Source organism: Aedes aegypti, chromosome 1 (assembly GCF_002204515.2).
Source record: "Aedes aegypti strain LVP_AGWG chromosome 1, AaegL5.0 Primary Assembly, whole genome shotgun sequence".
NCBI classification, from domain to species: Eukaryota; Metazoa; Arthropoda; class Insecta; order Diptera; family Culicidae; genus Aedes; species Aedes aegypti.
Genome location: NC_035107.1, coordinates 168,802,809 through 168,829,522, shown reverse-complemented (window position 1 = coordinate 168,829,522; position 26,714 = coordinate 168,802,809). Strand labels below are relative to the sequence as shown.

Sequence of the window (26,714 nt, the reverse complement as noted above, 5' to 3'; positions counted from 1 at the left end):
CCTGACACCAACCCCTTAGATTTCCGGAAAACCATTCCCACTAAATGTTCGGAGGGCCATAGTGTAGCTTAGAGTCCTTATCTGGCATTCGGACGATGACATAGGGAACAGATGCTGTTGTGAGCCGCTCCTAACATGGAGTACAGATGCTCCAGGTTTGCAGAAGCAAACCCCTCATCCCTGCCAGCAGATGACTTAAGTTCCCACCGGTACCCGATCTTCCCTAAGGTTTCTCGTACTCCGACCAGTACCACGAGGAGGTAGGGATAGGAGTTGCTTATTTTCATTTTTAAAAAATATTCTATATAAATTATTATTAGTGCAAAAGTTCTATGTGGGCCGCAGAATGAGCACTGCGGATTAAAATCGTGCGGACATAAATAAAGAGCTCTCTTGAAAATATCCAAACATTTCAGACTCATGCTGTGTTTCACACTTTGCCAACAATAAGTACAAAGTACGTTATCAATTGTAACGGTGAATGTTATCGCTGCTTTGCACTGATAACACCTTCCGAAATATTTCATTCATGCTAAGCTGCTCAGACCAGTCAACATGTTACATTCAACCGTAAAGTGCTTTTCAGCTATAGTGCTCATTTTACTATCCGCAACTATTCAATGTGAAAACATACTGTTCCTGCAAACAACGCCATCTAGAAGCCATCACATTTGGAACAAACAAATCTTCAATCGCCTGTACGAAAATGGACATAACTTAACCATCTTGACCTTCGAACAAGAGCAGTCAATACCTGGAAAATCATTCTTTTACGTCCCAAGACTGTATGCAAGAACAATGGCGGAATTCGCGGCTGAAAACAACGCGGAATCTGTGATGGGACCTATTGGAAATATCATCAACATGTACAGTTTCTACGAAAAAGCAAGTCGCCTTCTTGCGCAAGAACCTGCCATCCAGCACTTGATGAATTATCCAAAGACGTTTAAGTTTGATCTCATCATTCATGATTTTACCATGGGGCAGTTTTTGCTAGGTTTCGTCGAAAGATTTGGTAATCCTCCATTAGTTTCCGTCTCAGCGTTCAACATCCCTTCATATACGATGCATCTAGCTGATATACCAGTTCGCTTCACTACTTTGCCAAACTATGCTTGCGAATATGGTCAACCAATGAATTTCTTGGAAAGAATTTCAAACATGTTCTATTGGATGCTGGACTTCTATCATAGACAATTCAAATTTATGGTCGCTGAAGACGGTAGAGTTGGCGAATTGTTCGGAAACAATTCGACAAGCGTGAAAATCACCGAGAAGCGGTCGAGCATTGTATTAGTTAATAGTGATTTTACCATGGATTATCATCAAGCATTGCCACCGAATGTTATTCCTGTTGGAGGTCTTCATATTTCGAGACCTGAAAAGGTTCCTCAAATAATTTCAGATTTCATGGACATGCCCAGTAAAGGTGTGGTGCTTTTGAGCTTTGGTACAAATGTTCAAAGCGAAGGTTTAGGAAAAAATATAAATGAAGCCATTTTGAAGACATTCACAAACCTACCAGAATATAATTTCATCTGGAAACATGGTGATCCAGAGAGTTTGGGAACGGTTCCCCCCAACATACTTGTGCAGAAATGGATTCCACAGGGAGCGATTTTATCCGATCCCAGAACAAAGCTACTTATAGGACATGGGGGACTTCTAGGATTACAGGAAGCAACCTGGTATGGAGTTCCAACAATAGGGATTCCGTTCTTCGCCGATCAACTTCAAAATGTGGATAAACTGGTGAGAGGAGGAGGAGGATTACGTTTATTTCTGGACGAATTAGATGAGAATACATTGAAGCAAGCTATCGACAGCATTTTGTTGGATAAAAGGTATGTCAGAGTAAAAAATCTTGAATACAATGCACATTAGTCCCAAAGCCATATCTAGGAAGACAAAAAAGCTTGCGTCTATACCGGCAGTTTCAGATACATGGAGTCTTCGGGACAGTTTCTCTATATTTTTCAGACATTTTTTTCAGTAATTCAGCCACGTGGTATTGGAAATTAGAATATAAACTTTTCGGATTATGCATTTAGACCAGTGATTCCCAAAGTGGGCGAATTCGTCCCCCTGGGGGCGATTTTCAAGCCCAGGGGGGCGAAAATTTGTAAAACTAAATTTGGGGGGCGAATAATCCAGAAAGGGGGCGAAAGTACTAGTTTGTGAAAAATTGAAAGCAACGACTAAGTATTTGTAGAAGACCTCATTCCAATGGATGTTTATACGCTTTTACATTTTAAGAATTATTAATTCCACTTCTCTCTTTTGCTACACCTCTAACCAAGAGAAATTTTAGGATTAGGTCGCGGTTTTTCACACACAATTTTGTCGTTATGTTGTAGTGGAAAAGAAGTGGTTTTCTGGCATTTCGTATATATCTTTCATGTTTTGGAAAGGATGAAAAAGAGTTTTAAGAATCGTTAAACATATATGAAAAAAATCTGAAATTTATATCAACAATTTCAGAATAAACAGGTTATTTAAAATAAAGCATTAACAAATATTTAGAAGATTTGTAAAGCAGGAAGTCGACCAAGAGTATATCGATGGGCGTCGTTGAGTGAAAACTGATTTAGAAAACAGTAATGAACGCAAGATAATTTGCAATTAAAAGTCACTAATCAATTCATCATTTTAATAACTATCGATTGTCGCAAGAGATATGTTGGAAAGTTTCCTTGATGATAAAAAATGAATTGAATAGATAGATTTGCTGATACTGAAAAGTTATTTAAGTATGATACTTATTCCACGACTCTTCTATGGATATGCAAGTCGGGGATAGTTTTTGACATAGACCGGACTAAGTGTTTCTTAGTGATTTCTAGAAAACGTACTCTAAGCATTCATAATAACAAGATACTTGAATTATTTCTTATAATATTTAAACTTACCCATTTCGAAGAAAATATGTATGGATGTATCTTCAAAAAGATCAGAATTGATCGAGTACTTGACAAAGCCAAAATGTCCCCTAGTTTTGTCTGTTTCAAACCGATCATATGCATAAAAATCGAAAATGTTTTACATATTCATCACATATAAAATACTCCATCTGTAACATTGATACTTGGTCAAAATTTGGTACAATATTGAGCATAATCTCAATACAGTATAGCCATTTTTTAAAACTAACATGTAAAGTCAATATCAGGGGGGCGATTCCAAAATATGCTGACCTCAAGGGGGCGAAAGCCAAAAAAGTTTAGGAAACACTGATTTAGACCAATTCAATGTTCTAAAATGTTTTAGAACAATGAATTTGAAGCAATTTTTCTGAAGGATCCAAGTTTATATCTCTTATGGTTCGCGAGTTATGGTTTTTTTAAACAACTCAGTTAGGGTGGTCCTGAAAAATCAGTTTTTTCTCGACAACTTTTTATGTGATAATTTCTCGCAAAAGCTTCGTTCCCAGCACTTTTCGAACTTTTGATGTCGCAGCTTTTTGCCGAAGAAACCACTGTTCTATCTCTTATGGTTGCAGAGTTATCAGAGGTTTTTTTTAAAAAAAATGGTTGTTTTATATTGTCTTTACCGGTGCAAACGCCATTAGAAAGATTATCTTTTTTTTTTCCATTAATGGTGTTTTATGTTTGAATAGAAAAAAATGAATTTTATAGGTAATATGTTTTTGAACGAAAAATGTCTATATCTTGACAAATAATTTACTTAGCTCTTGGTGGCTTCAACGAAAATGTGTACAATTGAAAGTACTAAAAGTGTCTTAAACAAAATAATCGTGAAAATCAACGCTTTAGGATTTATATACACCATGAACCAAAATTTATATGCAAAAGAAAGCAAAAAAATGTTTTTTTTTGTTAGAACTTAAAAAAAAAAACAAACTAGGAATTAAAAGAAAATAAATAAACATGTAACATATAATGATATAAGATCAAATGCAGTAAGTTGAATCAAAGAGTTTAAAAAACGGAAAAGAAGGTTAAAGCAGTTTTAATAGTGGTCCTTGATGTATAATCCATAAACGGAGTCTTGTTATTTTACGTGGAATATTGTTTGCCTAACCAATTCTTTGACGGGGTCGGTGACACCGCTACTACCGTTTCGACTTACAAATCAGAAGTCCATGCATGCCATCCCAATTCCATTATTTTATAATCATCCAGGGTTGCATTTGACTGTCTAAGGATGCATCAATCTTGTCCAAATGTCAAATCACGGTGCTCCCCTGACCGTTATTATCAGAAAAAAATCTCCATCAAATTTGTGCTCACCATTTTTTTTTTTTTTCAATTACTTTAGTAGTATCATTTCAAACATTACATTTATTTTTTATATCTATGTGTTCTGTGTTATGAGACAACACTATCACCCTGATTTGGCAAAACAAATTTAATATTCTATTAACATTTTGTTAACAACATATTACATTTCATTTGCTGTAGCAGTTTTTTACAGGTGAGTTTAAATAAATGTAAAAAAGAGTTATTAGGCATATTAATACCGTTAAGCATGTTCCAATGTTTTCAATGACACATATCACTTACATGCCGTAAAAATATTTCACAGTTAACTGATTTTTCATAAGCTCAAGTGCTATAAGGCATTACGGAGCTAATTTCATCATATAACCAAATAAGTTTTTGTAGCACAATATTCTGGCTATTTTGGTGAAACCATGTACTCACGATTCAGACTTTTTTACATGCAACTCATTGCTACATGTTGTATTCGAAGCGCAAGAATACGTTAAGTAATACTTTCGGACTTGAGTAATCGATTATGTGTAACAGTGTATGGAATGAAATTGAATTAACGACGTAGAAAGCAGCGAAACAAAATGGAAGAAAATAATGCAAAGTTAAGAACATTCTTTACTATTCTGCAAGATTGTCACTTTCCTTTTGACCTGCTGATACTCAACCGCTTTGTGATAATAGGGAACAAAATAAGGTTCATCCGAACCAGCATAACTTTTATGCATTTCGCTTCGGGAAGCTGTCCCATGACCACTATAGCCATAACAAAACAGTTTTTGTTTGTTTCCTTCACCTAGTTTTGTACCATTTTGGTTTTTTTTTTTAATTTCTTTATTAGTATCATTCCAAACATTACATTCATTTCTTATATCTAGGTGTTCTGTGTTATTAGACAACACTATCATCCTAATTTGGTAAAACAAATCGTAGATTTTATTAACATTTTGTTAACAACATATTACATTTCATTTGCCGTGGCAGTTCAGATTTTTTACAGGTGAGTAGATTTCACCTGTTTATAAGAGAAAAAAAACACTTTGAATATACTTAACCTAACTTAACCTAAACATATAACGCATTAATCGTGGCAAAAGAAGATTGTAACGATTTTTGCCTGAAATTATTTATTATTTTATTTGACATTTGTTCCAATGTTTCAACATTGGATATTCTATGTAACTCATTGGTACTATACCAGGGAGGAAGTCTCAGAATCATTTTCAAAATTTTATTTTGAATTCTCTGCAGAGCTTTCTTCCTGGTATTACAACAGCTAGTCCATATAGGTACAGCATACAACATGGCTGGCCTGAAAATTTGTTTGAATATCAGAAGCTTGTTCTTAAGACAAAGTTTTGATTTTCTATTAATAAGGGGATAGAGACATTTTACATATTTATTACATTTGGCTTGAATGCCCTCAATGTGATTTTTGAAAGTTAAATTCTTATCTAGCATGAGCCCTAGATACTTAACTTCATCTGACCAATTTATTGGAACCCCTCTCATCGTGACAACGTGTCTTCTTGAAGGTTTCAAATAAAGAGCTTTTGGTTTATGTGGGAATATTATTAGTTGAGTTTTGGAAGCATTAGGAGAAATCTTCCATTTTTGCAAGTATGAAGAAAAAATATCCAAACTTTTTTGCAATCGACTACAGATGACAGAAGCCTGCGTCCTTTGGCGGAGAGGCCTGTGTCATCCGCAAACAAAGATTTTTGACATCCCTGAGGTAACTCAGGTAAGTCAGATGTGAAAATATTGTATAATATTGGTCCCAAAATGCTGCCTTGAGGAACACCAGCTCTTACAGGAAGTCTTTCAGATCTGGAGTTCTGATAATTAACCTGAAGTGTACGATTTGACAGATAACTTTGAATTATTCTTACAATGTATGTTGGAAAATTAAAGTGTTTTAATGTTACAATCAAACCTTCATGCCAATGCTTTTTCTATGTCTAGAAGAGCAAGACCAGTAGAAAAGCCTTCAAATTTGTTGGAACGGATCAAATTTGTTACACGTAAAAGTTGATGAGTGGTCGAATGTCCATGGCGGAATCCGAACTGTTCATTGGTAAAAATTGAATTTTTGTTGATGTGGGCCATCATTCTGTTCAAAATAACCTTTTCAAAAAGTTTACTGATGGAGGAAAGCAAACTGATTGGACGATAACTAGAAGCTTCTGCAGGATTTTTGTCTGGTTTTAAAATTGGAACAACCTTAGCATTTTTCCATTTGTCAGGAAAATATGCTAATTGAAAACATTTGTTAAATATATCAACTAAAAATGATAAGCTACTTTCTGGAAGTTTCTTGATGAGGATGTAGAAAATTCCATCATCGCCAGGAGCTTTCATGTTTTTGAATTTTTTAATAATAGTTATCACTTCTTCCAAATCAGTCTCCCAGGCATTTTCGAAAACGTTCTCTTGATTGAGAATATTTTCGAACTCCTGAGTAACATCATTTTCAATTGAACTAGTAAGTCCTAAATTAAAATTGTGCGCACTTTCAAACTGCATAGCAAGTTTTTGAGCTTTTTCACAATTAGTTAGTAATAATTTGTTTTCCTCTTTCAATGCCGGTATTGGCTTCTGAGGTTTTTCAAGATTTTAGATAATTTCCAAAAGGGCTTAGAGCCAGGGTCCAATTGAGAAATTTTATTTTCAAAATTTTTGTTTCTTGATTGAGCAAAACGTTTCTTGATTTTTTTCTGCAAAACCTGCCATATAATTTTCATTGCAGGATCGCGAGTGCGTTGAAATTGCCTTCTCTTCACGTTTTTAAGACGGATCAAGAGTTTAAGATCATCGTCTATAATCACGGATTCAAATTTTACTTCACATTTTGGAATTGCAATGCTCCGGGCTTCAATAATGGAATTTGTTAAAGTTTCAAGAGCATTGTCAATATCAAGTTTAGTTTCTAAAGAAATGTTAACATCAAGATTACAGTCAACATACGTTTCATATATATTCCAATCGGCTCGTAAATAATTGAAAGTGGAGCTGATAGGATTGAGAATCGCTTCTTGGGATATTTGAAATGTAACAGGGACATGATCAGAATCAAAATGAGCATGAGTAATCAGTTGGCTACAAAGATGACTAGAGTCGGTTAAGACCAAATCAATCGTAGATGGATTTCTAGAAGAGGAAAAACATGTGGGGCTACCAGGGTATTGAATTGAGAAATATCCTGAAAAGCACTCATCAAATAAAATTCTGCCGTTGGAATTACTTTGAGAATTATTCCATGACCGATGTTTGGCATTAAAGTCACCAATGACAAAAAATTTTGACTTATTGCGAGTCAATTTACGCAAGTCAGTTTGGAGCAAATTAACTTGCTGTCCAGAGCATTGAAAAGGCAAATAGGCAGCTATGAAAGTATATTTACCAAGCTGTGTTTCAACAGAAACACCTAAAGTTTCAAAAACTTTAGTTTCAAATGACGTAAACAGTTGATGATTTATACGCCTATGAATGATGATTGCAACTCCCCCACATGCCCCATCAAGTCGATCGTTACGATAAACAAAAAAGTTAGGATCACTTTTGAGTTTAGATCCAGGTTTCAAATACGTTTCGGTAATAACTGCTATATGCACGTTATTAACCGTAAGAAAATTAAACAGCTCGTCCTCTTTACCATTCAGAGACCGAGCATTCCAATTTAAAATATTAAAATTATTATTTGGATCCATTAGAAAAACGTAATCCAATAACAATTTGATTAGTAAAATTTACACCTACTTGGACTGCTTCAGTCATAGTGGTGGCTTTGAACATTGCATCAATCATTAGATTCAATTGTTCAGTTAGAAAATTAAAATCAGAGGCAGACATGTTACCTGTGGCGGTAGGGTTTTTTCCATTTGGTTTGAAACAAGTAGAATGGGTACTCATGGATCGAACAGGGGAGGAGTTCGAATTTCCTGCTACGATATCGGCAAAGGATTTACCGTGGGTAAATACATTCGAAATTGAAAGATTCGAACGGCTACCCGACGAATTAAACTTAGTTTGTGAATGAGCAAGATTATGATCTTCCTGATGGGTATGATTCATGATCAAGCGATCGTTAACTGAAAAATGAGCATTGTTCGATACTCTACCAGGTAAATTCCGGAAACGACCGTTATCGTAACAGATATTATCCTTCATCTGCCTGGCACGAGCCTCAATGACTCTCTTGCGTGAAGGGCATTCCCAAAAGTTAGCTTTATGAGGGCCCTTGCAATTGGCGCATTCAAACTTTCTGGTATCTTCTTTCACAGGACAGACGTCCTTAGCGTGAGAAGAACCTCCGCAAATCATGCATTTAGCATCTATGCGACAATTTTTTGTACCATGACCCCACTTTTGGCACCGACGGCACTGAGTGGGGTTCTGGTAATTTCCTCCAGGTTTCTGGAAATGTTCCCATGTCACACGGACATCAAACGAAAGTTTTGCTTTTTGTAAAGCTTTAATATTATTTAGTTCTTTTTTGTTAAAGTGAACTAAATAAAATTCTTGAGAAAGCCCTTTCCGAACAATGCCAGATTGGGTTCTTTTTTTCATAATGATTACTTGAACAGGGGAAAATCCAAGTAAATCATTTATTTCATTTTTGATCTCTTCAGATGACTTATAGTCACTTGAGAGACCTTTCAAGACAACTTTGAACAAACGTTCAGTTTTGTCGTCATAAGTAAAAAATTTGTGCTTCTTCTCTTCAAGATGTTTGAGAAGAAGTTCGCGATCTTTAAGAGTTTCCGGCAAAACGCGACAGTCTCCTTTCTTTGCGATTTGGAAGGCAACCTTGATTCCCCTAATGGAGTTCAAGATCTCCTGCCTAAATCCCGCAAATTCGGAACAACTGACCACGATAGGTGGCACTCTTTGCTTCCTCACTTGAATCAAAGAGCCTGGGCTAGAGTCTGCTTCGATTTGGTGTTCGGAAAATTTGTCTAGAGCATCGAACTGATTGCTCATTTCAATACAATTATTCATTTCACCCTTGGAAGAAAGTTCGCATTCCGGAGAAACGTCCTTTCTTCCATTCTTGCCACGTTTTGTGACAGTTTTAAAACCCACTTTTTTGGAAGGAAGTTGTGAATTCAGAGTTTCACCTTTCCTTTTATTTGTTGTTGCAACCATGTTTAGTGAATAAGAAGACGTGACCTCCGAGAGGTTTTTTCCCAAGACGGTGTCCAAGAAGGATTACCACCGAGCTTTCGCCAACGGGTCCAACGAAAAATCGAAGGCACGGGTCCAAACAAGGATCGTAAAGGGATCAATAGTAGAAAAAAAGTACTGAAAAGTACTGTTTTAGTAGCACTGAAAAGTACTGTTTTGAATTTTAGCACTGAAAAGTACTGTTTTTGTAGCACTGAAAAGTTCTGTTTTATTGCTTTAGGTAGTTTTTAAGAAAACTTCCAAGAGCAGTGAGAATTCGTGTACGCACAGCACGAAGGTACGATGCGCACTGTACCATTTTCGTTGGTACAATCATATTGGTGGTGGTGCGGTTACTTTGATGATGGCATAAATGTCAGTGAATTGAGTATAATGAGCATGATTTTTTTTCGGAACAGCCAAGGGAGAAGCTAGCGGGGTTTTAACAATATTTTATGATTAATAATAATGACACAAAAATGGCTTCGTAATGCCTTACAGCGCTTGACCCTTTAAAAACAAATAATGAATTGTGAAAGACTTTGGTGGAATGTCAATCCAATGCAATGTGTCATTGAAAACATTGAAACATGCTTAACGTTAAAAAATACCTAATTATTCTATTTAAAATTAGTGTTTTTAATGAATACAAACCAAGAAGGCCGTAAGTCCAAATTTGTCTATCTTCTCAATAAAAACTCCTCTCAATGGTTACAAATAACTGAACAAACCAACTTTGAATAATTTGGTGATATATTTCTTCTGATAATTACGGCCAATGAAATGTCTGTGTTATGAATACGAACAAAAAGGTGGATGGAATTGTTTTAGCAAATAATCCCGCTTACTATGATTGATCTAATCTAATTAATCTAAGCGCTTGCACAGCCAATATTGAAAAGCATCCTGGAAATACCGAAATGTTTGCAGCATATCATTTTATTCAAACATTAAAATGGCCAGGTCCACTGTGCAGACTTGGGGTTTGGAGGTATTTTAAAAATTTACGTCGATCAGGTTATTCACGAATTAATAATATGATCGACGAAAAAGTTTGAAGTATTGTGCAAGAGAAAACAGGGACAACCGCACCAATCGTTCCATTTAGGAGCCGTCCATTAATTACGTAAGGTTTTATGGGGGGGAGGGGGTTTGAGATTTCTTACGTAGCATACAATTATTTTTTTTATTTTCATACAAAAAGTCTTACCATTGTGGAGAGGGGGGGGGGGGTTGAAAAATCCCAAAAATTGTCTTACGTAATAGCATAAAAAGCAAAGTCGATGGGAGAGGCGTTGCTAAGAAAATTAATGCGCACTCCATTGTTGTTTGTGGTCCTTTTCCTGGGATGGGACAATGGTATTGCTCCCGTATGTCCTGGTTTCCTCAGCCTACGTTTAAGCGATCGTACTCGCTCTCTGAAAAGAAAAAAAATCTGACCTCCCTTGCGTTTTGTAGCCCTCTGTGATATAAAATAGAATCAACCTTTTGTTACAATATTTAAAATTGTTTAAACCTCTTTTTATCAAATATGCTTGTAAATAAAAAGTGAAATACAAATTCTAATGTTGCTAAAAATCGAAAAGTATATGATTGACAATTACTGACCAACATTTGATCCAAGATAAATCCTTTTGCAATGAAAATAACAAAAAATAATTCTGCTACAGCATTACGTATCATGTTAGGCGGTTTGTTAAGCCGTGAAAACCTCTATCTTTAAACGCATGACATACAGCTAGGTCTTAAAATCAAATTTTACGCGCAGTTCAAAAATTGTCCAAACAGCGTTGACTATCACAACCAGGACTAATCTTCATCTCCCATCCAGTCCAGTCGAAAAGTTAAAAATAGAAATAACAGATCTCAGAATAGTGTTCCTTTTTTTTTTTTTTATTAGTATCATTCCAAACATTACATTCATTTCTTATATCTAGGTGTTCTGTGTTATTAGACAACACTATCATCCTAATGTGGTAAAACAAATTTAAGATTTTATTAACATTTTGTTAACAACATATTACATTTCATTTGCCGTAGCAGTTCAGATTTTTTACAGGTGAGTTGATTTCACCTGCTTATGAGAGAAAAAAACGCTTAAAATATACTTAACCTAACTTAACCTAAACATATAACGCATGAATCGTGGCAATAGAAGATTGTAACGATTTTTGCCTGAAATTATTTATTAGTTTATTTGATATTTGTTCCAATGTTTCAACATTGGATATTCTATGTAACTCATTGGTACTATACCAGGGAGGAAGCCTCAGAATCATTTTCAAAATTTTATTTTGAATTCTCTGCAGAGCTTTCTTCCTGGTATTACAACAGCTAGTCCATATAGGTACAGCATACAACATGGCTGGCCTGAAAATTTGTTTGAATATCAGAAGCTTGTTCTTAAGACAAAGTTTTGATTTTCTATTAATAAGGGGATAGAGACATTTTACATATTTATTACATTTGACTTGAATGCCCTCAATGTGATTTTTGAAAGTTAAATTCTTATCAAGCATGAGCCCTAGATACTTAACTTCATCTGACCAATTTATTGGAATCCCTCTCATCGTGACAACATGTCTACTTGAAGGTTTCAAATAAAGAGCTTTTGGTTTATGTGGGAATATTATTAGTTGAGTTTTGGAAGCATTAGGAGAAATCTTCCATTTTTGCAAGTATGAAGAAAAAATATCCAAACTTTTTTGCAATCGACTACAGATGACACGCAGGCTTCGACCTTTGGCGGAGAGGCCTGTGTCATCCGCAAACAAAGATTTTTGACATCCCTGAGGTAACTCAGTTGCTTTCTTTAACTAATAAATATTGGTTTGTAGTGTACATCCAAGGTAAACATATAAATCAACGGATTTTTATGTTTAGTTTGTTTAAACCACTTTTAAAACTTTCAATTGTGTATATTTTCGCTGAAGCCACCAAGAGCTATATGGATTATTTATCAAGATATAGACGTTTTTCGTTCAAAAACATATTATTTTCAAAATTCAATTATTTTCTTCAAACAGAAAACATCCGCATGGCGTCAAGAGATTTGAAATCCGTTTGCACCTTTGAGAAATATCGACATTTTAAAACAACCATTTTTTTTTCAAAGAAAATGTCTGATAACTCTGCAACCATAAGAGACAACAGTGTTTTCTTCGGCAAAAAGTTGCAACATCAAAAGTTCTAAAAGTGCTTGGAACAAAGTTTTTACGAGAAATTATCGTAGTAGAAGTTATCGAAAAAAAACTGATTTTTCAGGACCACCCCAAGTGAGGAACCAATGTGCAATGGTAATTCGTAAAATAAGCTCAAAAAAATAAACAAACAGACGAAACACTATACTCACTCTCCATCAACGATTTCGTTTACGGTTAGTTAAAAAACAGGCATGTAAATTGTCCACTTACATTAACATATTACTGCATCTGGAACTCACCTCACTAAGTACTGTGCTATCAGCATTAGTTGTTACTGTCACATACAGATGTATGAAGCTGATATATTCTCTGATATTTCTTCAAACTCAAAATCAAGACTTTTCTGTGCAAATCATGGGGTGTCTGATCCAGTGGTAGTGTGTGTCCCAATAATAGTGGTAGTGCGGATTTAAGCATGTTTTAGGCAATTTTTAATTTATGTGTATTTTTTTAACATGGCCCTTGTTAAAATAAGATGAATGTGTATAGACAAATATTGGATATCAGTAAGGAAATAGTAGAAAACAATTAAAAACCTTAACTTTGTTGCTCCTTTGCACCAGTAATAGTGTGGCGTTCCTTTGATAGTGAGTCTCAATGGGAAATCAATATAAACCACTAATATAGGAACACAAGTTAGCAAATACCACTATTACTGGAACATGTTCCAGTAATGGAGGAAATGATTTTTTAGAAGATTCAATGATCCTATCATTCTAAGATTATTTTTTAAGTGAAATAGAACAGAATAGCTTTCGAATGACGTATTCAGAAACAAAAGAAGACCTTCCGTTAATTTTTGGCGATTTTTTATTCCTCAATCCGTTATAATTGCCTCTATCACTAGTACAGACGCCCCACTCTCGTGCTGTGCAAAAGATAAAAAAAAAGAAAAAAAATATTCTATCGCAACAGCAAATCCAATACTTTCATATTTTTTTCCATATTTACGTCCATGCGTTTTTTTAGTTGGTCTTGCTCTACAGGTAACTTTCCTTTGAAAGGTAGCTTGTACAAATTTTAAAGCATATTTTCTGTTAACGGTCCAAATATCGACGATTTAAAACAACCCAGGCAAACAAAAAAACATCCAAAGCGTAGTTAAAATGTTTCCAAAAAAATTCCTGCTAAGACTCAAAAGATCCATTAGCGGTTGTCTTCTGGTTAAGTTTATTGTCAAATGAAAGGTATTACAAAAATGTATTCATTTATAATGAGCCTTGCTTATCGTCTACTACGCACCTTATTACGTATGTATGTACATCGTATATTCTAAGACCTATTATCCAAGAAGTCCTTGGACAACTCAGAACATTTGTTAAATGCAACACAACAATACAATAACGAAATCAAACTCACATATTGCTCTGAACTTCTTTGTATTGTATGGTATATCTTTGCTTCAAAGGCTCCTAGGCCACGCTTTGAGATCTGGAGACTATTGTCTAGAGTATTCAGAAGTTTATGGCAGGTATTACTAATAATATATTGTAGCCGGCTCGAGACGGCGAGCGAACCAATCTGCTAGAGCGTTCGAGGTGGGAGAGAAACAAGTAGCTTATGCGCCACCTCCTAAGAGGACCACTTGTCGATTTCTATTGCCCGGCAAACTCAAAACTCAGGGTGAGTCCTGTTTTCCTATGAAACTACCGAACGATCTAGTAAATGCTCAATGTTCTCGAAGTACTCAAAACTCTACCCTCTGACCGGCTCAAAACATAACCGACAACTCGACTTTCTACCGATACCGAATGCACGTGGTTGACTGGTATCATCACAGGCCAAGTTCGTCCCGCCCACAATTCACCTTCTCGCTTCAGGACAAAAATGGAGGACTGAGAATCCCAAGCAGTCCGACTTGGAGTAACAAACAACGAAACGTGAAAAATATCCTAAGACCAGTGCATTCAACTAAAGGGACTTCAACTCAGTAATAATCAACAACAAGGTCTAATGAAACTACCATTAACATTTATTTACATTCAATTCTACTCGGGTTCCCACTTTCTATATTACTTTCTCTTTCCTCTCCCTTCTACTCTCTCCTAACTGTGCTGATTTTCTATCTAACCTTTAAACTTTAAGCAAACGCTCCGGAGCTTTCAAACGCTTCCCAAAGCTTTCAAACGCTTCACCTACTCTCGAGCAAATGTACAAAAATAGCCTTTCTACTTACAGTCGGCTTCTGCTTTACCGGCTGCCTCCTTCTTCGCGTCACCTCTACGACGCTCGCCCACGGATGAACAAAGCGCACGGCATGAATAGCGCTGTACCGTTGTCGTCGTCGATACGGTGAATTCTCCTAATTGGGTGGGAAAATCGCTCTTCCGGAGTGCGATGGTGACGGCCCTTCTAACTCCGGCCGGCAGTTTGGAAGACCTTCGAAGCTGGCACGTGGGGTCAGAAATGTGGAAACTTGTGGACGAAATTGGACGCGGTGTGTCGAGCGGGTGGTAGTGTGGTGCGGGAAGCTAAACTGTTGAATAAAAAGCCGTCGAACGGCTATTCGACGGGGGTAAGCTTTGGTTCAAAAAGCGTTGTATTTAATATTTACCTTTTTTTTCTCACAATCACGCACAGTACCGCACAAACTAGCTAGCTGGCTTTTAACCTTTACACTACCTATCGGGAGGGAAATCTAACAATTATTACACAGAACATTAGGACACTTTCCACGTTTAATACCTTCAAAAACACACCGCGAAACAACTTAAAGAGAAACTTCACACTCCTGCCTCTTCCACGGGTTAGATCAAAGTGGACGAGACAGAACTTGAGATGCCTCAGGAAGGTCGCAGTTTCGTGTTTCGGCATTCGTACCGGAAATCATGGAACGATCTTATCAAAAGTCGGTTCCCGATTATGCCTTGAGCCAATCAGTGAATATTGTCTTTTTCCCTCTCAAACATTTCGCATTTAGCTAGACCGTCTTATTCTTTAAATCTAACGACAAGTGGTCCCGACGGGAGAGCATACTCAATCCCAACGGCCCCCGGCGCACGCTTCGTGAGATGAGTTATGTTCGCGCCAAGTGAGTGAACGATAACTTGTACGAGTGAAGCTTGATGAAGAGTTTATTTGCGAGTGATTCGGGTTCACCATTGCATGCAAGTTCAGTGCAAGTTAACTATACTGCTGTTCGTTTGAAACGTAAATTAATTTATATTGCTGTTCGTTTGACTTCGATTTTACTAATCATAATTAATTAATACCAAATACCGCTACAATATAATAATAATTTATAGATTAAACACGCTAAACTACAAAACATAAGTTAAAAACAAATCAAATTGTTTCCACGTCACTCATCATTCCAATACATGATTTCCCATTAAAAAAGTAACTTAAATTGAGATTTCGTAGAAAAAGACTTTATTTTTGAGTAAGGTTTAATATTTTTCATCTCTTTCTTAGTTACCAGCAAAATATGGCAGCAAGATCACGGCTGTTTCGCAAGCAGCCACAACCACCGTTGGAACGCGCAATTTTCTGGATCGAAAAAGTTCTCAATAACAAAGGATTGCCCTATTTAGCGTCGCCGACTCAAGACATTCCATTCTACCAGCTTTATGGCATAGATCTGATTGGCGCGACGATACTTATCATTGTTACAATTCACATTCTTTGTAAGTTGGCCTTATCTTTCTCATTTAATAAACAGATATAATTGTGTTCTAGCAGTGCACATCAAAAGTTTAGTTTATTCGCTCATAAGATCCCGCTGTGTACCACTAATTGAAATGTAGCTATCCCTGTTTTCGGTACACATCAAACAAAAACAATATCAACAAACAAGTCCCTCTTATCAGATATGAGCACCCTCCAATGACGCCATGGAAGCGGCATAAGACGGAGGAGGTTCATCCAGAAGTAAGTACTTCTCCAACTTTTCGTATGGTGGTGGATCCAGCAGGATGGTATCATAGTCCGGGGGTGGACCGCTCTCCAAATCCCGCACAACGGTGAAGATCGTACGGTGAAGATCAGCTGGAAGAGGCCCGGTCCATAGGCATGATCCTATCCGATGCGTTAGATACAAGGCCATCATGATGCAGAGCACAAAGAATGCCACGGCCAGGCCCAGCACGATAATTTGGGACTCCAGCCGGTCAGCCCAGTCGGTATGGTTCATCGTATACTCCAACAGCAGCGCTACAACAATTAGAGATGGAATCGTAACCAGTACGATCGCGAGATCAATTACGCACTGCTGATGCTTCATCTGAAAAAATGGAAGATATTTTCTTATTTGTGTGAATTCGAAATTTATCTCGATTTTTTAAATATTTAGCTGAGAGATAACCCGATTTTGAAACTTATTTTGAATGAAAAAAATATTGTTTTTACATATTGGACTAACAAAATGTTGGGAACAACTGGTTTAAAACCATGATTTATTTGAATATACTAACAACAAAATATCAGAGTTCTCTAGAGACAACATATTCTAAACTGGCAGTACTTATCTAATGTTTCCATTCTGACATATTTCAGGTTTCCCAGAAACCTCCTTGCTTTTAGAATTTTTCCCATTAATTTTTTTTTAATATTTGTTTAGAACGCAATTCATCAGTTAGAACTCCTCTGAAGGTTGGGCGATTGCCTATATTAAGTAATCCAAGGTCTGCACTACTTAAGTATTCCATCAGACTGGAGCCTCTCAAATTAATATCTAAGCTGCGGAAGGCTTTTTACTAAACAGTGTACAACAACTCGATTGAAATCATCCATTGGGGATCGTTCATCATGCGGTGAATATACCGAACAATAGACGTATTTCCTATTGAGGTCACCAAGAGAAACATCAATTAAGACAGCACACATATCTCTGGTTGTTAACTCAGAAATTAGTGTAGGTACGAAAATTCAACTGAATTTGCCCAGTTACAAACAGCGTTGTAATCTCATTGGTCTAGACTCTAGAGTTACTGATCAAACGTCGTGAAATCTCAAAAGCACTATTCATTTCTGATCTTTTACAATTACAAATTGATTGTTCACATTTGTTGTCGCATTAAAATCATGACATACCTTACCACGCTCTTTGCTGTACTGCATTTCTTTATAATCGTGGTGCCCGCACTAATTATGGGCACCATGAGCCTCTCACCAGTATGTGTCGTTCTTTCAATAGGTGTTTATATGATAATGATTTTTATCTCTATCGCAGCATTTATCGTAACAGATTCAGTAGTATTCTCTTCAGTCCTATCTAGAATACTCATGGCATCAACAAAATGTTGTAGTCGGAAGTAAGTTTTACTATAGAAATAAGAATAATTTGTTTTACTATTATTATCAAAAATTGTATCACATGGAGTGTAGCTTTCTATTAGCACTAAAAGATGAGGAGGTTTGGCGCCCATTTAAGGAAAAGTTATTGAAGCTCAACTTTTCCCTGCTCCAATGAAGAAATAAATAAAGAAAGAAAGTTTCCCATTTCATATTTACTGAAAGTAGCAACAACTAGGCTCACAAGGTTACCTAGCTAGAAATTCCCCTTCAGAAAGTAAGCTTCTTGTACTAGCGTCACTTGGACTGTACCATTTTTCATGAGTCTGCAAGGATTGATCGTCGCTGTTTTTCTATGCTGAAGATTGATCTGAGCTATCGTAACCGTAGCCATAGCCGCTACCCAAACTAGGCAGGATTGAACTTGGCAGAATTAAAACCCTGCTTTTATGAAAAATCTGGAATAAAAAAGATATATCCGAAAAACTATTTTGAAGATTTTTATGGCATGTATTTTTTTTTCTATTTAGACCATGAAAATGAAATTTAAGACAAAAACAGTCTTATACAATATTGTTCCTAAAAATAAAGTCTTTTATTCAGTGTTGATTTTGTTTATTTTTTATTGATCATCGTATCGTGGTGGTTCATAATTCAACATAAATAATAAAATCAACTTTTATATTTGCAAATTTATATTTACTCTTGGGCAAAGTTATAACGTTCTATAGAACGTCAAGTTTCAATCAACACTTAACCAAAAAAAGTTTTTCATTGGATCAAAATTTAACCGATTTAGAGGGTGGTCCAAAAAAAAAAGGTTTTGACGTAGGACTACTTCTTTCCTCTCTATACAGAAATGGAATTGCAATTTCAAAACCAAAAGCGTTACGTTGGCATGAAATATTTTAAACTTTTATAACTGTTTGCTGGCTTAACGAAATTCCTTGATAAGCACCTCAATCGAAAGACAAGGCATAAAAGGTTCATGTCGTTTACATACAGAATTCCACATACCTGTTCAAATGGAGAACGTTGATTTCAAGCAAATCTATGAATAGGGGTGCTAGAGAAAAAAATAGGTCATTTGCTTTTCACTCTACGCTTGGATCGCATATCAGCAGGCAACAGTTCGGCTTGCTCTGACCAGGCGTGCTTCTCAGGCACAGACATCGATAGCGAAGGACACACAACACCCCCAGAAAACAACCACCCCCCCCCCCCCCTTTGTCTTTCTTTGCTCACTTGAAACTGACCGTCGACCGACCGAGAGAAGGTACCGTCCAAAGCCAAAACCATCGCCACTGCCGCCGCCAAGAAGAAAAATAAGAAGCAGTCCACATGAGAATGAGATAGTTGTGGCCGCTACCTCAGCCCTCAACGAACGGAACGAGTCATCCCTGCAGAAGATCGAGAAATTCATCGGCGGAAACTACAATTGCGATGTCGGCAAGATTTCAAGATTGGCAAGAGTAAAATGAAATCCCGGGAAATTGTGGCTGTGGCTGATATTCGAGAAGGAGGAGGAGAAAAAGAAGGCAGTTCCCAAGCAAAACCCCACCAAGGTTCCAATGACTCTAGCGATGAAGAAGACCCCGAAGAAGCCGCCATCGGAAACCGCATCTGACGAAAAGGATTTCAACCTGTGCGTCGTCAAAATGTGTCCGTGTTTCTCGAATTCAATAATTCATTCGGTCCTTTTCAGAACCTACAAATGTATTCTAAAGAGTTATATGTGCAATATTTCCTAATATGTTTACCACATACTTGCTATAATCTCTTAATTCTTCTCGTAGAATCATACAATATCTGATTTATTAAGAATAATTGACAATACGGAAATTTGAGGATGTTTACGAGGATGCTGCTGCAGTTCCGTTGGGATGCAATAACAGCATACGAAGAATACGAAAAATAGGAGCATATTCTAAGGGTATAAAGCATACCTCCGTCGTTGAATTCGGTTTAACATTCAGTTGACGGATGCGGAACGAGTCGCATCATCATTAAGAGCGTCAATTGCAGCAACAAGGCGAGGAACTGGTAGCAGGCAAACTGTGGCAAGGTTTTGAAGAGTCCCCTCGCTGCAGCTGTCTGATAAATAGAGGTTCCCGATCCGAAGACGGATCATCATCATCAGCAAGCGAACCGTCGACAGCATGGGCCGTCGTCGTAAGAAGGCCGACGCGAATCAGTCGGCGAACACCATAGTCAGCACCCCAGAGCTGTCAAAGAAGAAGAGGTAGGACGATGAAGCTTCCATAGTGGAATCGCTCCTCTCCAACAACCGGTACAGCACCAGTGCCACTGCTGTCAACGACAGCGACCTGGGGGACTTTGGCGAGGTGCCCGAAGCCGAAATCCAGCGTGAGGAGTCGACCCCCCACCCATCCAACCAACATCAAGCAGCCGGCGTCACCGTGAAGGTTAAGCTTCCACCGCTGATAGTGAAAAACCTGCCTATGGACCAGCTAACCAGCAAGATCTTCGCTCTGCGTTTCTCTGTGGAGTACGAGCCAACCAGGATCGGCATCAAGGTGATGGTGCACACAAAGCCGGAATACGACAGGGTAAGTTCCATTCTTAAGGAAGCAAAGGTTGAATTCTTCACCCACGACATCCCGGTGACAAATCCTTCAAGGCCGCCATCAGGGACATGAACAACGTTGACCCGAAGAAGATTCAGGTGGAGCTTCGGAATCGCTATAACCTGGACGCAACTGCGGTCTACAAAATGACGCGGCGTGACGAGATTGCGAAAAAGTATCCGGATTGCCTCTATCTGGTACATTTTCGCAAAGGCTCGGTTACGCTGAATGCTCTCCAGGCGGTCCGAACAATCAGATGCATCATCGTCAGATGGGAACCATATCGCGGAGGCCGCCGTGATGTTACCCAGTGTCAGCGGTGCCTTAACTTTGGACACGGCACCAGAGACTGTAACCTCCAACCACGCTGCAGTATCTGCGCCGATAGTTATGATACTTCTTACTGCCTGATTATGCCTCCGGCGGCATTGGCATTCAAGTGTGGCAACCGTGAGACCAACAAGCAACTCCGAAAGGTGGAATCAGCATCGAACCAGCCGGGATGCAGGAAGGAAAAGACTCCGGCGTTCATGCCTGAAGATTTCCCGCCGTTTCCAGATGGCGGTAATATCCCGCAGGTGACTCCCACCTGGCCGCGCTGTTAATATTCTGCCGCTGCGAATCAACCGTCCGGTGAGGCTATGGATTAATCCCTGTTGTCTGATGAGGAGCTGATCATGCTGGTCACCGAAGTGCTCATCATCAAGCGATACTGCAGGACCCGGTCTGAGCAACTGCGTGCTGTAGTCTCCATTATTGCCAAATATGGGGACTAAGCCGCTCGCTATCGCTACATGGAACGCTAGCTTTGTAAGAGCAAAACATCGAGCTTGCTGATTTGTTCGGCAAGCACAGCATCGATGTGGGGCCCTAACTGAAACCCATCTCAAATCTGGCAGCAATGCCTTATCCCTGAATATGCTTTAATGAGCAATTCTGTATATAGTAGATTAGGTTAGATTTAAGTTGTATGTATTAGTTTTAAGTATTTAATTTAAAAATCCATCAAACCCACAAATGTGGTGAATTCATACAAGACAATTAATCTAAAATCATGTACATTATTATTATCAAAGAACTTGCACTAAAGATGAAAAGGATATTTTCCTATATCACTTGATATTCTTACATGTAAACCACCCACAAAATTCCGAAATAAAGATTATTTAAAGTGAAAAACCGTGAGTTCGGTTTCATTATATTTTCGCTTTCGACCTAGTAAGAGCTCCGCCGAACCTGCTTAGCTCGATCGATTGAGTATTCAAAAACGGTTTTGTCACTGTATCTACTGAAGGAAATAACCTTACACTTGGAACCGTTGACGCGCATTCCGTTATCACCGCACCATATCAGCAGCGTATTAACATCCTCTTGAAGTGCTACACAGTCCAGCTGCGAAAATATTGTACGGTACATCTTCATATCGTCAGCAAATGATAGAACGAACGACGACAGTAGAAGACTTAAGTCGTTTACAAATATGTTGAATAGCAACGGTCCAAGAACGCTACCCTGAGGTACGCCCGATGTGATGGCAAACGATCGAGATCTCGCAGAGTTGATCACCACGTATGCGGATCGGTCTGATAAATACGAACGTAGCCAATCTATGATCCAATCCGGAAATCCGATATGCTTCATTTTATTGACGATTGTAACATGTGGAACGGTGTCGAAAGCCTTTGCGAAATCGATATAAACGGAATCAACTTGACGTCTATGCTCCAATTCACGAGATAGTGTGGCAACGTAGGACATGAGATTTGATGTTGTGGACCTGCGCCTCATGAAGCCATGTTGAGAGTTGGAGATGATCGGAACTGCTACATTGTACAGTATGTTATGCACCATTTTTTCAAATATTTTGCTCATGCAGCACAGAATAGAAACGCCACGATAGTTAGAGACAGAACTGCAATTCCCAGATTTGTGAATAGGGACAATGCAAGCCTGTTTCCACAATGCTGGAAATGTCTTCTCACTAAGAGAACGATTGAAGATTTTGGTGATAGGGTCAGCTAACGTAGTAGAGCAATTCCTTAACAGGAGAGGGGGAACGGCGTCTGTGCCCTGGCCTTTCGAAACATCGAGTTCATTGATAGCTTCTAATATTTCGTTGCAGGAAAACTGGATAACAGGAAGCGAGATGTCGATGGTTGGGATGTGAGCGAAACAATCACGACGGGGAACAGGTGCTGCTCTGCTGAATACACTTTCAAAGAATGACGCAAACAAATCAGCTGCTTCTTTGTTTGTACTAGCGTGGGAACCATTAAGATGGACATTGCTGGTGATGCGAGTAGTGCCTTTTTGTTTTTTCACAAAGTCCCAGAATAACGAAGGGTTTTGTTTCACGTTATTCTGGATCGTGCTGACATAGTTTTCGTGAGACGATAGTAAGAGTTCTTTGTATGCAATCTCCACATCATGCAGGTTTTCGCGTTCACCTTCGGATTTCGTCAAGAAAAACCGTTTACGTGCCTTTCTTAAGATGTTTCGCAGATTCCTCAGTTCTGCACTCCACCAGGGCTTGTTGAATGTTGAAGTGAATTTTCGCCTTTTTCGGGGAACGTGCTCGTTGAAAATCTCATACAGTTTGTCGTAGAAGCTGATTAGCATTTCATCCACACTGCCGCACTGTAGAACAGCATTCCAGTCAATGGCAGCAAGTGCTTCGTTCAGCTGGTCGTAATCACAAGCATTAAAATTGAAATTGGAATTTTCGATGAAGTCGTCAGGTTCAGATATCAACTCCTCACATTCGTCAAAGATTAAAACAAAGGGCATATGATGGTTGTCAATGGTTAACAGTGGGATAGGTGGAGGAATGAGGTCAAGATATTCCGGCAGACTAACAAATGCCAAGTCTAGCAACCTGTCGTTGATGTTTACGAGATTGTTGACTTGTTGGAGACCGATTGCAAACATGGCCTCCACAAGGGACTGTTCAGGTTCAGAGGAAATGTTTGATGGAATGTACCCGTTCATAGCGTCATCCAATTGCCAACGCAGATTGGGAAGGTTGAAGTCACCAAGCGAAAGAATGATATCCTTTTTGGACGAGATGTTCGCAATGTGTTCAACCGCACTTGCATGAGCAGAGTAAACATCGGTGGGAGAATTCGGGGGAAGATATACAGCCACGACATACAGTGACCGGTGTGACATCTTCACTCGGATGGTCACTTGCTCAAGATGTTCACAACTCGATAGCGGAACCAACTCGCATTTGAAGCGGCACTTAACGGCAATCAAAACCCCACCTCCTCTTGAATAGTGACTAGTAGAGCTGCTACGGTCGCATCGATAAAAAACGTAATCCGGCGAAATTTCTGCACTATCGATGTCAGGTCGAAGCCAAGTCTCAGTGAAGACTAACACGTCGTAGTCGCAACTGGACAATAACAACCGAAGTTTTGATATTTTGGTGCGTAGGCCTCTCACGTTCTGATAGTAGAGTGAGAACAAGTGTTTTCCGGGTGGTGCAGAGGATGTGCCATCACAGGTCGCCGGAGGTTGTGCGTTATGGTCTAATTGCGGCGTCGATGAAACACTAGAAGCAGCGGATGTTACTGCAGAGAAGTTGCTTTGGAGTTATTGAACATTTCTATGGAAATGTTCAATAACTCCAAAAATAAGGCTTCACTAATACTTACAACTTAGTAGAAGACTGTTTTCGTCTAATGTTTCATTCTAAAGCTCAAAATGCATCTTTCCGCGTAAAACTGGTTTCTGAAATAATGTGCATTGGCGGTATTCAAGAGACAAGCGAGAGTCCTTATTACTGAACGAACTTCCCTGTTTAAAATGCATTTGATATTAATAAGAAGTCCTGAGTTTTTCACAGTCTCCTGGGACAATTAAGCAGCATTCTTTGAGTTGGTTCTCTGTGAAGGATCTTCATTCTTCATAACTAAATTGATGCTATCTGAGGTTTCTGCGGATACAAAACAAAAACTGTATCGAAATCGAAACCATATTGCCCCTCAATGGCAATTGAGTAATGAAAAATGCCCTATATAAAGGATACGGTTGTTGGCACAATAGATTTGAAACCTGGTTGCAGTGACGGACCCGAACAGGAAAAAAGTGCAAGCAAAGTTTTTAAGATGTTTTTTAGCCGCTCAAAAGATCTTTGTTGAAATTTATTTATCACAAACAAAGTGCTCTTAAATATAATTATTTATATTCTTTGAAAAAATTAACATTTTTTTTTTTGAATTTTGGATTTTTTAGCAGAAAACTACTTTATTAATTTTGAACATTTGCTCCATTTTTGCTTGGGCCTTAATAAATAACAATCAATGATTGGTATAAATAAAAAGTATTAAAATTAAGTTTACAACATATTTGGTGTTGTATGCTACATGTGTTACACCACGCATAGCGAAAATAATACAAACAGCATGATGCTTTGAACAAAGGTAGCATTAACTACAATCTACCGATATTTAGCTTGATAGGTTGTTACTCATGCTTTAAGATTGTGTGACTGCGAGTGAAATGGTTAACATTTGAGTAAAAAAATGAAGAATACGATGAAAATTTTAAGAATCAGAAACGCATTTTGAAGTGTTCATGACAATTCAAAAATTTCGTAGATGATTATTTTGTTTTGTTTTTATTTTCTTTTTTCAGAAATATCTATGGGGACTTGCTGTATTTTCGATTGCTTTGTTCTCCTTGCCATAAGTGGTTTTCTGAAATCTATTGAGCTCAAAATTTAAAATAAAACACGTTAATGCATCCAGTGGATGATTATGTCCTTTGAAGGAAGTACCACACTAGACAACGGACTAACATGCAACGCCCAGTGGCAAACTTTCCTCACGAGAAGTTTGTCGAACTGAAGCGGGAAACAAACCCACACTCCTTAAGGTGAAACAGTTTGGAATCAACTTTTAAGATTGCACTGAAACTTCAAACGCACAAATCTCGCGATGAAAGCATCCAACAACAATGTACTCTTTATTTTGGCTTTGTGCACTAGCAGGAAGCTTAAAATAAGAAGATCAGAAACGTTTGCCAACTATTTATCCAGTTTTGTGCCCTTGAAAACGTGAGTAGGGCTACAAGTCGGCCATTTTGCCGGCCATCTTTGGATTCCGAGATGTTTCACCTTAACACGATGCGGTCAAACGCCTGACGGCTGACAACGCTGACCGCATGACCATAAAGCCCACAAATTGCATTAATAGCATATATGCGCCTCTTATTGCAAAATTTCAGAAGATTTTGTCAAAAAAATCCGTTTATTCTGGAATGTTCTGGTAGCAACTATGAGCTGCTTGCGGAAATTTTAAAAGAAAAATTCTGGGACTCCGGTGGACATTTTTGAGATTCGAGTGGGAATCCGGCCATAAATCTTTGGGAACCCTATCGTAATCCGATCGGAGTCCTTGATGGTTCTTCAGTATTTCTCCAGCTTTTGATGTGATTCCTGTTCAGGTGCGATTGTTTAGAATTTCGAACACAATTTTTGCAATTGTTGTGAACATCTTGTGAATTTCCGGAAGAAATCTTTGACAAGAACCTTTTGAATAACAATAGCAATCATTTGACTATTGGTAACAATCTTTTGGTATCCAAAGGATCTTTAGGGTGTTGGTGAGAACCCTGGGATTTAATGATGATCCTCACTGAATTGAAATTCTAAGGCCTTTCAGTGGAGTCCCAGAATTTACGATTGAATTAATTATGAACTAGTCAAAAACCCCAGGATTCCTACCCAAACTGAATCGATCGAAATCCAATTTGTGAGAACTGAATTATAATTTTATGAATAGTATGAAAATTTCAGGGGTCGCACCGGAATACCAAGAATACCATCAAAACGCCTCATTGAATGGTAATATAATATGGCGATGCATCAACAACAGGAATATCTGTTGTCAGTATATGTATGTTTCTGTCTTATTTCGATCAATTGATATTTAAATGTTATTTTTTTAACTCCGATTGTAGAAAATCAACATTGCATAAAATAATTTAAAAAAAATATAATAAAACAACAAAATATATAATTTACATAGTATGTAAGTTAAAACTAACACTCAAATGAAAATTTGATTATTACTTAAAACAACACTTGAATTTACTTACGGTGCTACATTTTGAACTGCACTGGATAGAGCAAATGTTCGACTACTCGCGAAACTACAAACTGCTGAATGGTCTCACTGATTTGACACACTTAGGTGTGATAATAATGATATCCAAACTAGCTGCAACTACAAATGCCAATGACGGTTCACGTATTACTACGACGGTGGACAAGAGATTCTTAGCGCCAA

At 38.0% G+C, this 26,714-nt stretch overlaps 2 protein-coding genes across 2 annotated transcripts; one reads left to right on the top strand and one right to left on the bottom strand.

Moving 5' to 3' along the window:
* Positions 1 to 524: 524 nt before the first annotated feature.
* Positions 525 to 16,294, top strand: LOC5571022 (UDP-glucuronosyltransferase 2B7). The gene is made up of 2 exons (XM_001659404.2): positions 525 to 1,844; positions 16,016 to 16,294. The coding sequence occupies exons 1-2, from the start codon at positions 556 to 558 to the stop codon at positions 16,266 to 16,268; spliced, it is 1,542 nt and encodes a 513-aa protein (XP_001659454.2). The 5' UTR covers positions 525 to 555; the 3' UTR covers positions 16,269 to 16,294.
* LOC110679207 lies at positions 16,269 to 26,714 on the bottom strand. Its single transcript, XM_021853336.1, has 2 exons — positions 26,524 to 26,714; positions 16,269 to 16,823 (listed from the first exon to the last, which is right to left on the bottom strand). Exon 2 carries the CDS (start codon positions 16,821 to 16,823, stop codon positions 16,407 to 16,409), a length of 417 nt encoding a protein of 138 aa, XP_021709028.1. The 5' UTR covers positions 26,524 to 26,714; the 3' UTR covers positions 16,269 to 16,406.

Excerpts from the sequence above, each read along its gene's own strand:
- LOC5571022 (XM_001659404.2), top strand. The coding sequence starts at position 556 with ATGTTACATTCAACCGTAAAGTGCTTTTCAGCTATAGTGCTCATTTTA. Across the intron at positions 1,845-16,015 it reads AGCATTTTGTTGGATAAAAG|TTACCAGCAAAATATGGCAG; the intron begins GTATGTCAGAGT and ends TCTCTTTCTTAG.
- LOC110679207 (XM_021853336.1), bottom strand. The coding sequence starts at position 16,823 with ATGAAGCATCAGCAGTGCGTAATTGATCTCGCGATCGTACTGGTTACG.